Source organism: Anolis sagrei, chromosome 1, assembly GCF_037176765.1.
Source record: "Anolis sagrei isolate rAnoSag1 chromosome 1, rAnoSag1.mat, whole genome shotgun sequence".
Taxonomy (NCBI): domain Eukaryota; kingdom Metazoa; phylum Chordata; class Lepidosauria; order Squamata; family Dactyloidae; genus Anolis; species Anolis sagrei.
The window spans coordinates 285,135,559-285,150,742 of record NC_090021.1 but is presented as its reverse complement, the minus strand read 5'-3'; the positions used below and the strand labels follow the sequence as shown (position 1 = coordinate 285,150,742).

Sequence of the window (15,184 nt, the reverse complement as noted above, 5' to 3'; positions counted from 1 at the left end):
CATGACCTTGCCTGGTGAGAGTTGGGCACATGCGTTCTTTGGAGATGATGAGTCATGATGCTCCATTGCATTGACTGGACTTTAGTCTCACGATCATAGTGATGGACCCAGCTTTCATCCTGTGTGATCTGTCTGTTGAAAAAGTCCTCCTGATGTCCATGGCACATCGTCAATAGAGCCTGAGAGCATTCAAGTCATGCCTGCTTCTGGAAAGGTGGGAGCAACCAGGGACCCAGTGAGTGGATGCCTTATGCATGTGTAGATGGTCTTGGATGATTTTTTTTTTTCACACAGACCCCACACTAATCTTGACATTTTGGGCTAGGTGGCGAATGGTTACGCGGTGATTTTCCAAAATGGCGACCTCCACTTGCTGGATTGTATGTTCATCAACAGCAGAGTGGGATCTCCTTGGAATTGGAGCTGTTTGCACTGAAGTCCAACCACACTTGAATTGATGATGCCAGTTCTTGACTACATCATATGATGGGGAATCATCATCATAAACCTTTTCCATCTCATCAAATGTCTCTCCTGGGGGGTATCAAGAGGTGGGGTACTCTATATTTTTTCCTCAAAGGCCAGGCATTAGGTAATTATCTAGCAGGTGACCAGAATTGCTGATATTAGTTCTAGGTTTTCCTTTTTTTCCTGTGGCAGAGACAATCTTTACAAAAAGTACAGCTGTAATAACAGCATTATTTCCATGCAAAGGCTTACTTCTATTTGTCTGTACAGGATAATCTCACTTAATCCAAACTGGTTAGCCCCATGCATGCATTCAAATAGAGCCAAAGGTGGGGAGAAGTGCATGTGTTTCTCAGGGTTAATAAATGCAAACCATGAATACTTTAGAGCTTCTTTGAGTCCCATAGTGGGAGAAAAGGTGGGATATAAATAAACATAATGATAATGACAGCAGTAGCAGATTGTTGGCAAAACATCGTAGAGGAATGAAAATATTGATATCATGAATATCAAGTATAGATGGCTATCTTTCCTTGAGTGTATGAAGCACAACAGAAAGTAGAACCCAAGTTAATATTCTGGGAGTTGATCCTGTCTTATATATCTTGTCAGCCAACAGGAGATCTTTTTTGGTCAAATCCAAACCAGGAGAATTACTATGGGAAGACTATTCCTGGCAGGTTGTGAAATCTTAGTTTTATTATGTTCAAACTCTAGTAGGTCCAAAGTTACAGAATTCCACAAAAGCAGAAAACTGTCAAATTGGATAGAGACATGCCTGAGTTTGTTTGTTTGTTTGGTTGTTGTTGTTGTTGTTATTGTTGTTATTATTATTATTATTATTATTATTATTATTACCACCCTGCTTTCTCTCTCCCGAAGGGAAGTTAAAGCTTCTAGCACAAGCATGGACAAACTTTGGCCCTCCAGGTGTTTAAGATTTCAACTCCCTCAATTTCTAACAGCAGGCCGTTAGGAATTGTGGGAGGTGAAGTCCAAAACACCCGAAAGGCCCGTTTGCTCATGCCTGTTCCAGCATCAACATTTCTTTGTATGAAGAAAAATGTGAGTATATGTGCTCCCACTCCCATTCACACCTAGCAAAGTGAGTCCAATGTGCCATGTGGGAGGGGAGGATTACTCTGTTTTTTTGAATTGTTTGGGTTTGGTGATTTGCTAGCATATTGTCTCAACATTCCTCCTTATAATCCTGGATACAACACTGCCATCTGCACAAGACAGAGAAGGCTTTGTTACACAGCTGACTCTGCAGCCTCTTCCCAAATTAGTAAGCATCTGTCAACAATGAGATTTAAACCTTCCCAACCCACCACTACCTATTTGCTTTTGTTGGATGTATACAGGACAGAGACCTCATTACCAATATGTGTATACTGGCAGCCTTGGAGCAGCTGCCTGTTGGAGGTAATGGGAAATGGAAATACACACCAGACATGACTGTGAAAATGAAGATAGTAGCAACTTGTAGTGATTACAGGCATACAGGTCCAACAATGCAATTTGAAAGATTTGCATTAGAACTCATTCTCAGAGCATGGCTCTATCAAGGCAGATCTTCCTCTATTAATATCTGGCTATTGTTGCAATACTAATATGCACAATGATGATTGTGAATTTGTTCATTAATATTGGTGAACCCAAGTTAATCAAAATGGTAAGGAAAGAATTACTCTACCTAAGAAACAGGGAAAAAAGTTCCAAAAGAACTTAAAGGGAATGGGAGAATATCACTATTAGCCACCTTGATACTCTATGGGGAAAAGAGCAGGATAAAAATAAAGTAAGTAAGTAAAGAAATAAAGAATGCCCCTAATTATGCACAGAAAATAATGGGATTTTTGCTTTTTGTAAGGTTGGTGTTAGGGTTGATCAGTCTAGAAAGTTCCAGAGTTGCTCTGTGTAGGTATGGAGTCCAAAAGTGGACTGCAGATGAAAAGAACACAGATATGCCACTCAAAACTTTGCCAAGTACAGCAGATATGGTGGGAATGTAAGGTTCCTTTTCTGTAGAACTGTACTTTGAGGATCATCAGAGCCTTTGAGTGCACCAGCAATAAAAAGAGGTATGAATTACTTTCAGAGTTCAGGTGGCATTGAGGGCAGCATTAAGTCCTTGCTAAATGTAGATGTGTTAACACCATGCATTTTCAGGAGAAGCAAGCCACACAAGAATCTGCTTATATTAAAATAGAAGACAAAACTGGGCTACAAGTTGCCAGAATATTTTTTTTGAGATGAAAGAAAACAGTATAGCTAAGAGTATTTGGTGTGAGAATGAAGCAAGTACCAGTCACCCAAATGAAAGCAGCAAAGGAAAAAAAAGAAGAAGTGTGAGGAAATAAATACATGAGAACCTACCCTTCAGGCATAGATTTTTGCCTATAGGTGCCTCCACCAGACCCAGTTTCGCTGGAGCATGACAAGTTGCTGGGGGAATTACGGCACTGTTGTGATCTTGCTAAGGCAATTGATGAGACGGTGACGTAGACATCAGACCCAGGAGATAATCTGTTCAATACAAACAACACGAATTCTACATTATTAAGGGAAGTACCACAACGCAAAGCTCAATAAAGCAACAACACTATTATAGGAACTGCCACATCAGCAGTGTCAGTTCACTAAGGCAGTAAAAAATGAAGCCAGCTGGAAGGCAAGATGTATTTTCCTTTATTAATCTACTCCCTTTGGAACAGTGGCAAAAGATGGGGGAGGGGGAAGTAAAAGGGAGAAATGACTGCTTCCAAGGACTTCCAGAAATAAACTTGCTGAATTGCTTTTGCTATTTGCAAGGAAAGAATATTAACACAAAGCATATTCCATCCATATTCAAAATAAAGAAGTAATTTATCCATCCATTTCAGCAGAAGCTTGAGTATACACTTTTAACAATTTATTGATATGCAGTACAGTCTGTGAAACTCTACAGTTTGTGAAATGAAATACTGGCATTTTAGATTAACTGGATAGCGAGAAAACAAGAAGTATAATATGTATGTATGCACCTATGCACAGTACAAGTCTATTTCATACACAACACCTCCAAGACACAATACACAACTCATTTTGCTCCAAATGGCCTCTTCACACAATGAGTACTGATGGGATGACAACCCCCCGAACTCAATGCACCTTCTTGAGTTAACTATATCAGATTCTGAAAACAATAAAAAAAACATTGTTTTTTTATCACTGTGAACCATAGTGGTAACCTCCTTAGCAGAAGAAGAGTGGTATACATGTTTTTGCTTTTAACTATACTCAAAGAAAACCCTCTGGTCATTTCAAGTGCATATGCTGCCTCCCTTGGGCACCTTTAGTAACTAGCTTGGAAAAAAGGACAAGAAGCAAGAAGTGGACATGTATTTCTAAACACTGCAAACTTCAGAAGTCATTAATATTTTCACTGAAAAATATCCCTGAAAGACAGATTTATATGATATTCCTTAGAGACACACTGTCATGCACTATGCTTTTTCTTTAGTCCACTGCATTTAATTTGCAAACTATTCGATTTCCTTGGAAAGACAAACATCTTAAAATATTTGCTTCAATGAAAACATCCCAAAAATGTAAGAACTTGAAATCTGGGAAGATGGTCCAGGCAGATTAACAATGCCAGTAGCCTTTTCATATCCCTTTTGCTACTCCCTGAAGAGCTAGGCAAGTAATTGCTTTTCAGTGAAATTGACATATACATATACATTGCCACACACAACTCACAAGAAATGCAATGTTAATATTTATGAAGCTGTGACCTTCTCCCATATCATAATGTGTTTTGGTAAAGGTTCATTATGATTACATTTCTTGTTCATTGTGATTATATTTTCCCCAGTTGAAAAAAGGATATTTTTTGCTGTTCAGATAAACGCTTTTACCCCTTGCTAGATCTTTTTGCAGGGGTGAGGTGGGGGTATTTTTGTCTCACACTTGTGAGTTTTTCATCTTTCTCCACATTTATATGAATCCGAAGTGCCCAGAACTACCAAAAACAGGAAGAAGAGATACCATCTGGTTAGTGGATGGATCGTACAGTTATCTGGAAAGCCTTGGACATCAGCTAGATCAGTGGTTCTCAGCCTGATGTTTTGGCCATAAACTTCCAGAAATCCTAACAGCTGGTACACTGGCTGGGATTTCTGGGAGTTGTAGGCCAAAACAACTGGGGACCCACAGGTTGAGAATGACTGAACTAGATAAAGATCGAGATCCCCAAAGCTATCTCAAAAGTGTTGCCCTGTAACTACTGTATCACTTTCCAAGCATTGGACCTGGTGTGTGTATGGCTACAGTGGCAAGCGAAATCATAAAGCTAGTTGATGCTGCTAGACAGTGACATAATTAATGAGCTTTTATCATTCATATCTGTACTTGTGAACTATTTTGACAACTTTTAAAACCCTACTTGATCTCTGCTTTGTAGTTTGCATTCAATTTATCAATTCTCATGGAGTTGCTGACACATCATGCATCAACATACTGATGTCCATGTCGAAATTTAAATAATTTAAAATTGTGAACATTAAATGTGTAAAAAAAATATGTGGCTAAAAAGTTTAGTAATTAGCCCTGACCAGAATGAATCCATTGAATCAATAGAACCAAACTGAAGAACTATCCTGTTCCCATAAGTCTTCTATCTGCAATAAAAGGCAACTCTTTTGTTGTGAATTTGTATCATTTTAAGTATTATGAAAGAAATCATAAATACAAATTCACTTGGAATTTTTGATAGAAGGCAAGCTCTTCTATAACAATGTCCTGTAGATTAATATTTGCGTTTGTTATATATATATTCTCCTACAGTTCCATCCATATTTATTTTACATCAAATTATTCGTAATTTTCATTTTTGTGATAAAAATACATTCTAATACTATCTTTAGTTCAATAAGAAGTGCATTTTCTTATTATCTGAAGTAATACACCAGTCTGCAGACTTGTCTACTTTGTCCTCTATAACCTCACCATCTCTGGCTCGAGGTATTCTCCATTTGTTCTTTAAAATGTAAGAAAATTTATTTTTTACTCTAGTTGAAAAAAGTAACAATCTGTTGTCATTATTATGATGATAATTACAGAGTTCACAAGGCGATGCTAAAAGTGCCAATAAAACAAGATACATGAGAATGGGGACTAATATATGTATTATATAGTATTTCTGTATCACTGCCCAGCCCACAAAGGCTAGGTATTCAGCATAAATGATCATCTCCAGTCATTCAAACTAACACTTTCTGAAAACAATTAAGTTTTGCCAAGAAAAGTGCAAAAATGCTTGTACACAAAACTTGGAAAAGCTGACTCTCACAACAAGATATGCGATCATCTTTTTATAATGTATGACACAAAATATGATCAATATGTTACTGCATCATTCTGCTAACAGATCAGAAGATGTAAAAGACAATGTGTCATGGCATCATTGTTTCTTTTATGAACAATGACTCATAGGCTCTTTATTCTATTTGTCCCTTAAAAGGTACACCCACACATGAAAAGCAGATTTCACTGAAAGCGTACATCTATTTGCCAGCAAAGGCCATTTTAGCATCAGGTAAACAGTATGTGCATGCAAACTCACTGCCATCAACTCTGCAACACTACAATTTTTTCGAAGAGAGAGCTCATGTACAAGGCTTCTCCTAGACCATCTACTCAGAAAGGCTAACTTCCAAAGGCCTCATATCTATGCCTCTTCACCCTTCTGTCCAATAATCTATGTAAGAAATGTTACCACAAGTACAATCTCAATAAACCAAAACACCAATATAAAAAGTAGTAACCAGATAAATAAATTGGTATAGCTGTCAATAGAAGAGGATATCATTGCCTGTGATCATGATACCAAGAATCTAGTGCACAGCTATGTCAGCACCCCACAATAAACAGCCTGAAAGATTCTGTAAGTAAATCTGCAATTTACGGAGTTCATTCTTTGTAGTAAAATTGTTATAGGTCAGATAAGTGTTACGTAACAATTTTTCCTATAGCATTAAAATTGTTATATATCATTAAATAAAGACACACAACCTGGTAAAATCTATAGATGGTAGCATAAGTACCTAAGACTTATGAAAAGAGATGCTGTATAGTTAGGTTTTGAGTTTATCTGGGATGGCTGTTCAGATTTTGCACTCGCCAAGTGAATCTGCTTCGAAGGCCTTAACCAACTGAGACGAGACTGCTGGAACTTAAAACAGCCTCTTTCTCTATCTCCATATCACCCTCTGATTGTTCATCAGCACCAGTAGGGGCTGAACTATACTTGGGCTCTGCTTACTGGGGTCTTGAAGTAAGTTCACCTGCTTCAGCTCTTAAAGGTCAGAGGCAGAACTAGACTCAGCTTCTAGAGAGTTAATGTTATTTCTGATAAATCAAACCAGTGACATACAGCTATGGTTCCGAAGGAGGTGGTTGCTACAATGGAGGTTGCTGGTGGGTGAGTGTCTTTACAGCTCCCATGGGAAGCGCTTGCATGTCTCTTCTATTCAGATATGCAATCTAGATTAAACTGCGTCACAATTAGAAAGCAATAAATTACCTAAACAGAGTGGATAACTCCAGGGAAAAGAATCCAAGCCATATTTATATTAATAAGGAACATAAACATGTGGGATAGAGAAACAGTCTTGCATTATCATATAGTGCAGATGCAATAGGGAAAAAAAATCCAATAGTAGGATTGCACCCATTCCACACACGAAATACACTGGCTCGCCCCGGCCTCCTTTTTTGCTGCCTATTTGACTTCCAAAAGCACTGCTCCTCCTCCACTTAATCCTAACTGTGCTTTTGTGGGAAGCAGTGAGACTTAAATTAACTAATAAGGATGGAAACATTCAACCAGGAAAACAACACTGGTCCTCCCCTTTCTTGACTGTTTTGTTGTTATTTGACATCAACCGGGCTGTAACTTATGACAACTCTATTAATAAGAGAACTTGCGGTCAATCATCAGAAGTTCTAGTTGAGCTCTGCAAACTTAAGCTTGTGGCTTCCTTGACTGAATCAATTCACCTTTAATGTGATCTTCCTCTTTTCCTCCTCACATTTACCTATCAGCATTGTCTTTTAATGTGAATCATGACATCTCATGAGATGTTCAAATACAATAGCCTGCTTCTTTCTTGCATATCTTATTTTAGTTTTCTAAATCCTTCTGTTGTTTTCACGTGCTGTCAAAGTTGGTTTTTACTTATGTCCAATCTAGGAATGAAAGACCTCCATGACATTTTGTTAATAACAGTAGAAACATTTCAGATAAATGATACCCAAGCTGTATTTAGATGCCTCAGTGCAGAAGGATCTACTACTACAACAAAGTCATCATCAGATAAAACCAAGCTTTATTAGCGGTTATTCCCAGGTAAATCTGATTGGGATTGCAAGCCTTGTGAACAAAGCATGTTTCCATCTTTGTCTTTTTTATCAAGGATGCCATTTATAACAAGATCTTAAATTACAAATAGACAGTCAGCAAACTATAACTAATAATGAACCTGTACTAATTCTAGCACATATGGAAGAAGTAGTGGCAAAGATATATTCCTGATGACACATTAGCCTATAAGAAATGAACCAAAATGACAATGAAAAGTGTTTACTGCTGAATGGATTAACTGACTTTTTTTATTTCAGTGATTAGTTTCAGCTATAAAATCTAGCCTTTTTAGAGGAAGAGATGGCAAAAACATCTTATGGCACCAAAATGAATCCAGGTTTTGCTGGAATTTGGGGCAGAACATATGACAGTTGAGAATGCACCACCTTGTTTATATCTCTGTCAAATAAGCTCCAGACTTTTAGACAAAGATTGGCTGCATCTGATATAGTCTGAAAAAGCAATAAGTGCGCCTTTTTGTATATAGGAAAAAATAAGAGGAAATACATGGATCTTGGTTCTAATTACAACAAAATCAGACTGTTATAGAATTGACTTTGGCTTCACAAAATGGAGGTGCAATATTTTCAGTGATATACTTTCCCGAAAGGGGTGTGTAGGAGGTAGTGGAGACTCTGAAAACAGTCTTGTAGACCACATGGTGTCCATGAGTTAGTTCTTCTCCACTCATGCTCCACTACAATACATAGATACCTAAAGTTGGCTGCAATCTTATATTTCACCAACAGCTTTACTGGACCACAATCAGCTCACTGTAAGGAAATATATTTTCTTTGAAAAGTAGGCAGAGAACCTAAGGAAATAAAAGCAAGAATGACCTGGAACTACTTCATTTGATCAGATTTAGATCTCATACTGACTTTGTATGTAATCCTTCTTTCCACCTGGCTGCTTTGCTTATGTATGTTAAGTTAAGAATTCCTACTCCCCAAAACAATACTTAACATAAGAAAATCTTAAAGAAAGGCCAACATACACTACTAATTTCAATACATTCAAAAGCAATCAGAGGAAAGTTTCAGAATGCTGTGGCAAAGCGATCACAAGTAACAAAGATGGGTTTTAGGTCATTCTTGAATTTCTGCTCCCCAGTCTTTGATATTGTTATAGAAAAAAAATACCAGAAATTATAGACTTCTGCATGTTGCAAAACTGATATGACATGGCTTGAACTGGCACCTTAAATAGCAGTGGGGGGAGAAGTCAGTATACATATGGCAACTGGTTTAGCATGATTTATTTTAGTTTTTCAATATTTTTCAAAATGACAAAAATCATTTTGGAAGGATGGTTTTCTGAAGGAAAGTGTGTTTCTGTTTTGTGCTATATGTTATCACTGTTACTTTAACAGTTAAATTAATTTATGAATTAGTTTCAAAACGGTGATTTTTGCTAGGAGAAAAAACTACAAACACTTACCTTCTACTCTCCAGAGGACGCCCATCGCTAGAAATACTGCGTGGAATGTTGGCTGTCCGTTCTGGAAGAGACATTTTCCCTTCACCTTTCCCCGAGGCAATCCTTGTGGGAACTGGACTTTGCATCTGTGATGGCATTTGTTGTCCATGTGACCCCTGTCCCTTATTAGCATTTCGCTGCCATTTGTTGTTATTTCTGAAAGGGAACTTGAGCTCATATGGAACTCCACCATCATTCATTTTGTATTCCATCACTGGGAGGCGATGAGTTTCTGAAAAACTTCTGAAAAATAAGAAAGGAAGGTAAGGGAACTCTAGAATGAAAGTTTTTCATACTGCACCATACTCTCACTACTTCTGTATATGAACAAAGCTGGTGAATCATACAATTTCTTAAACTTTCTCAAAACATAGTTTGAGTTTATATGCTAATTTATTATTTCTGAAATAGTAATCTGGGTTATGTATAAATTGCATTCCTGATCTTTAAAAGTCTAAATTTTCCACCACAAAAACTAATTAAATCAACGTATGTTTGAGAACACATGCTAAGGATTGTATTATAAGCCAATTTTAAAAAATATCCTGTAAGCCAAACTCCATTTACAGGATAATCTCACAGGTGGAGAGATGTGTATTGGAAATCTTTTTGTGAAAATCTTAGAAAATTTGTTCTGGAGGCTGATTTTTTGAGAAAGATTTTTTTAGAATACAGGAAGTGCTAAAGGAAAATCGCATCAGGTTTTTCTGCCAATGTGGACCTTGAGACAATTTGACCCATAAAATAATTTGAAACAAATATATAAAGGAAATAAGTGGGGAACTGATTTTTCTTTCCACATGTAGCAGGAGGGCTACAATGGATTGAAGGTTTTTCTGTAAACAAAATAAGCTTTTCTGTTTTCAATGCAACCTCTCTGGACCAAAGCCAAAATGGATAATGCTATACATATTTACATAAACATTATGACCTATTATTCAGTTTACCTTACTTCCAAAACACTTGAGTACAGAACTGCAGCCTATGTAACACTCTGCTTTTAGAGAGAAACTGAAAATATGGTAATTAACAAAAGGAAATCTCTTTTTATCTCATTATTCCATTCACTTGAGGAGTATGTAAACTAAATGGATTTTTGACAAAGTAAAAGCAATCTGGTGAAACAGGTTGAGTCATCAGTGATGTGACACAGTACTACTCTCATGTGATCCTGATAGATATATTAATACCCTAGTCTAAAGAGGCACAGCAACCCCTTTTGTCCAAATTAATGTAAATGAAAATTACCTTTTTATATAAAGTGGACTAACTCAGTTAACCAGATATCCTAGCATGCTGCTGGAGAGGTTGTGGGGGGATTCTGGAGGAATTGTGAGTGTTAAATGTAATTTTAGCTGTATTTATTACATTTTAACCTAAATCCACACAGTATTATTTAAATTTTTTATTTGCTTTGTTTTAAACTGTGACCAGACTATGTGGCTCTTAACCTTCTTGAGTTCCCATGGGGAGAAAGGTGGGGTATAAAGAAAATAATAATAACAGTGCTCTAATAAGAGCTTTCAGAATGTAAGATATGCATTACATGTCTCTGAACTGGAAATTAAGTTTAATAGATAGATTGCCATTGGTTTGAAGTGCTTGCAGTGCATCTGTATGGTATGATGAATGAGGTCAATAACAGATACTAACACATCCATTGCTCCCCCCTTCATACCTTCGTGGGGTACAATCTTCATGAGGCGGAATAATGACAACCTTCACAGTAACAGAAGTTCGTAAGAGATCTATCATTTGCTCATGACTTAGAGTAGCTACAGCCACTGTGCAAATTTCCACTAATCTGCTCCCTTGCCGTAATCCAGCCTGCCATGCGTAGCCATAGGGTTCAACATCAGCTACAATGCCTTCATAGTTCACATGGAAACCAAGTTGGCCTAATCCATTTCGACGTAAGGTCATTTCCACAGACTCGCAGCCCTTTGTCACAAGCTGGAAATGGGGGGAGAGAATTTGGGAATACAATTGAAATAGTTTAGCATAATGAATCATATTCAAGAACAGAGAAATAAATGAGATAACTTTTACCAACAAGGCATGAAGCAAGATGAGAAAACGAGACCACTAATTTCTACAGCTATTGTTACATTTAGGTTCAGTAACTAATTTCCCCAGGAGTTTGTTTCTATATATATGATCAGCAGTACCCCAATAAACTTCCTTGAAGTGTTATGTTACAGACACATTAAGGTAAACAATATATATTGAATACTCAGGGAGGAGTTGCATATCCCTGTTTCACATGAAACACACAGTTTTATTCTTTTGTCTATTTCTAGCCCTTTTCCAAAGAGATCCCGTTAATATTTTTAAATGCAGTCATGATGATGTTCACAAGAACTTTTCTTACAACAATCTCTAGAAATATAGTTAACATTAATATTATAATGCTTCACTAAAGAAGGAATAGTCAACAAGTATTTCCTTGTCCTAGTCGTCTTACAACTTTAGATTAGATGGGTATATGACTAGAAAAATCATGCTGTTGATATAACAAACGCAATGACAATGCAAGTAGTAGATTTTATTTCACTAGTCTGCAATTGGAATCCAAACATGCATCCAATCCATTTCAGCATGTTTCCATGACAGTTTTCAATTTACTCAGCCCTGAAGTTAAGAACTAAATATTGACAGAGACAGATAGTGAAAAAAAAAAATAGAGGAGGGGAGAAAGATCTCTAACCTCTAGCCTTTTGACAATCTCTTTGATATCTTCATGGTTTTTGAAACTTTCCACAAAAACACATTCACCCCTTTCATAGAATATTTTGACACTTGAGTTTGTTGATGTCCAGCCTATTACATCTCTGCAGGAACAATTGAACACAACGCTCTTTGTATCTTGGTCAATGATAACAACAAATTCATTAGAAATGCCAAGGAGAGCATCTATATCCATGCCCTTGCTATAGTCTTTAGCATGGAGACTCCAAACAACGGCACCAGAACTGTGGAGTTCTACTCCTGGAGGAGGCTTGGACTTTTCCTTCTTCTTAGAGGCCAGTGAGATGAAAGGAAATTTGCCAGAGGGATCAATTGGTGTATTTGTGACATTCTTTTCTGCTAAATCTTTCAAGTATTCCTGACGGGTTCGGGTGGCCATGGCACGGAACTTCTCTGATTTATGGGCTGCACTCTCAGCATTGATCACTTTGGCTAATAAAAAGTCCCTGAATACATTTGATTTGGGGAACGTAATGCCTTTAGGTATCGGTGGTCCAAAAGACGGTACATCTCTGGATCTTGTAACAGCAACGCTACAAAGTTGAAAGAAAACATGTTATTGTTTATTGAACAGAAATAAATAATATTTTAGGATACCACATGCCATTATTCATAAATTACACAATTTGTTCTTCAGAAGGAGCGTATTAATCAATAAACAATTTACTTATAATCTTCGAAAATGTAATTTAACTCATATTACTTTTATTAGCAAGCTTATCTAAAGATTCAGTGTGGCAACTATATGGGAGAACAACAATAATATACATTCAAATATAAAATAAGAAACATAAAAACAAGGGCAAGAAAACACAAATAAAACATTAAAAACAACGTTGAGTTATAGCAATAACAATGACATTTACAATCAGTTTACAGACCAAAAATGTGACTAACAAAAACATTTTTGCCTCTGAAAGGTCATCACCTACCAAGCCTCTCTTGGCCATAGAGAAGAACTATAATACAATAGGAGCTGAAGTACATAAGGAGAGGTAGCCAGAGGAAAAAAATTAGAAAAATCAACGGATTGATAGAAAGAGTAACAGAATAGCATTGATAGGGTAAGATGTGGCCACATATGCCCCCATTTTCATATATACACACTCTATGTGCTTGTTAATTCAGTAATTACATATATTTCCGACAAACTATTTAAAAATAGTTTACAGCACTGAAGTTTTAAGTCTCTAGTTATCTTGCAATCTTCTGTATGAACCCTGGATTCCAGGCTTGCTGTGATCTCTTTGCAACTGATTAGTTAAATAAGAAGACCGGGGTGGAATGTACTAGCTGTCCAAAGGAGAACAGAAAACACAGCCCTCGCCTATTCAATCCAGGTCAAAGGTCTTGTCTCAAACAATAGTGCAATTGCTTTTTTGGGATTTTCCACCTCCAATTCTCTAACAACTTCACATGAGAAACAAATGACTCACATAAGCTATCAACAGCAATCTGGTATCTTATTTCTTAAGAAAAAAAGCCTTCTGGTGGTGTGCTAAATTTAACTGAATTAAGCTGTATGTCCTGAATGTTTCCCAGTAGGGACAATGCATAGTCATCTTTCATAAACACATTTTTATTCCCCACATTAAAAAAACCCACCTGTAGTGGATCAGGGGCAGGAGGGTAATTTTATTCCCCTGGACCCACTGTGGAGAACACACACAAGCAGTGAAACATGGAGATATAAAACCCAAAGCAAATATAACTTCTGGTTCTGGAAAATGGACATTTCTCAAGTGAATGGTTACTGCTAGAGGGCAATTCAACCCCTTCCTGACAGATAAGGGTGGTCTGGAAGTGTTGGTTGGCTGCAAAACCAATCTTGGGGCTGCATTCTGCCAAACGTATAATTTCCAGTAATAAAAAGCAACTGCCATGAAAATGGTGCATATTGTTTTTAGGTTTTCATCCTGTTTTTCAACTTTCTGAACTTTAATTTTTCAAATTTCACTTTAAAAATGCAATTAGCTCATGCAGTCTGGTCCAAAATTAGCTATAGCTGGATTTTAAGTCTAGTGGGCCCTTAATATCCAAGATCTCCTGTGTCAAGTCCCATTATATACAAGTATAGTAAAATGGAGCCCCTTAAAGGAAATGACAATAACAAGCTTTCACAGTTTTGGATTTTTTTTTTTTTGGAGGGGAATATATTTTAAGCTATGGATTATTGAATATGTGGATACAGAGGACACACATGCTATCATTCCCCATGCTCCATGGTTTTCAGTCTGCCAAGTGCTTGATTTAACTGGGCGGGATAGAAATAGCGCAAATAAATAAATAAATAAATAAATAAATATTAACAACACACATTTAAGAAATGTCTGCCCATAAAGACCTGCTACTATGAGCTGACAGTTATACCAGGAACCCTACCTGTAACAGACATTATCAGTGCAAGGATTGTGCACTCGAACAATAACAAAGACGTGCTGAAAATGAGAACGAATATTCTTTGGGCTGAATGGTTCTGCTCCAGGTTCTTGGAAAACAATGGTCACAATATCATTTCCAATATGTCGTTTTCTTAACAGCTGTGTGGTAAAGACAAGAATGTTGGGAAATAAGGTTCACATTATATTATTCTTATATCATACCATTCATTATTACAGTTAATTAATGTTTTCAAATTTCATCACAAATCATTGACTATTTTTCCATTCAGAAACTGTTCCAGCATTAACACACAACATAACTGAACAAATAAATGAGAAATTTGCCAATATCTGACAAGCTGAAGCAAACTATCGCTTGGAACTCCAGTTTCCATAACAACAGGTTCAGATCTATTTTCATATAAAGAATTATCTTGCTATTTTTATATTTATATTCTTATAGTGTTTCTATTTTCTTTCAGTCATTATAAAATGCTAGAGGTACTAACCTAGATAATAATCTTCACCGTATTGAAAAAATATGGTCTTATTTAAGAGGAGCACTATCAAGAATCAAATTATTTTTGCACTTTCTCACTAACTTCATATTTGTTTCAAATAAGTTTCCTATGGGGATGAGAAATCCAAATATCCTTATAATGATTAGTATTAAGTATAGTAGCTGAAATAAGTAGTAACT

The 15,184-nt window shown here is 36.7% G+C and overlaps 1 protein-coding gene across 7 annotated transcripts in view; it reads right to left on the bottom strand.

The window, feature by feature from the left end:
* The window catches only part of SIPA1L1 (signal induced proliferation associated 1 like 1), a 181,784-nt gene that overhangs the window by 39,439 nt on the left and 127,161 nt on the right, over positions 1-15,184 (bottom strand). For all 7 annotated transcript variants that reach the window (XM_060761557.2, XM_060761548.2, XM_060761605.2 and 4 more), the window contains 5 exons: positions 14,486-14,643; positions 12,063-12,636; positions 11,034-11,308; positions 9,317-9,598; positions 2,848-2,997 (listed from right to left, as the gene is read on the bottom strand). In XM_060761557.2, the coding sequence (XP_060617540.2) occupies positions 2,848-2,997; positions 9,317-9,598; positions 11,034-11,308; positions 12,063-12,636; positions 14,486-14,643 (1,439 nt within the window). The remainder of the gene's footprint in view (positions 1-2,847; positions 2,998-9,316; positions 9,599-11,033; positions 11,309-12,062; positions 12,637-14,485; positions 14,644-15,184) is intronic.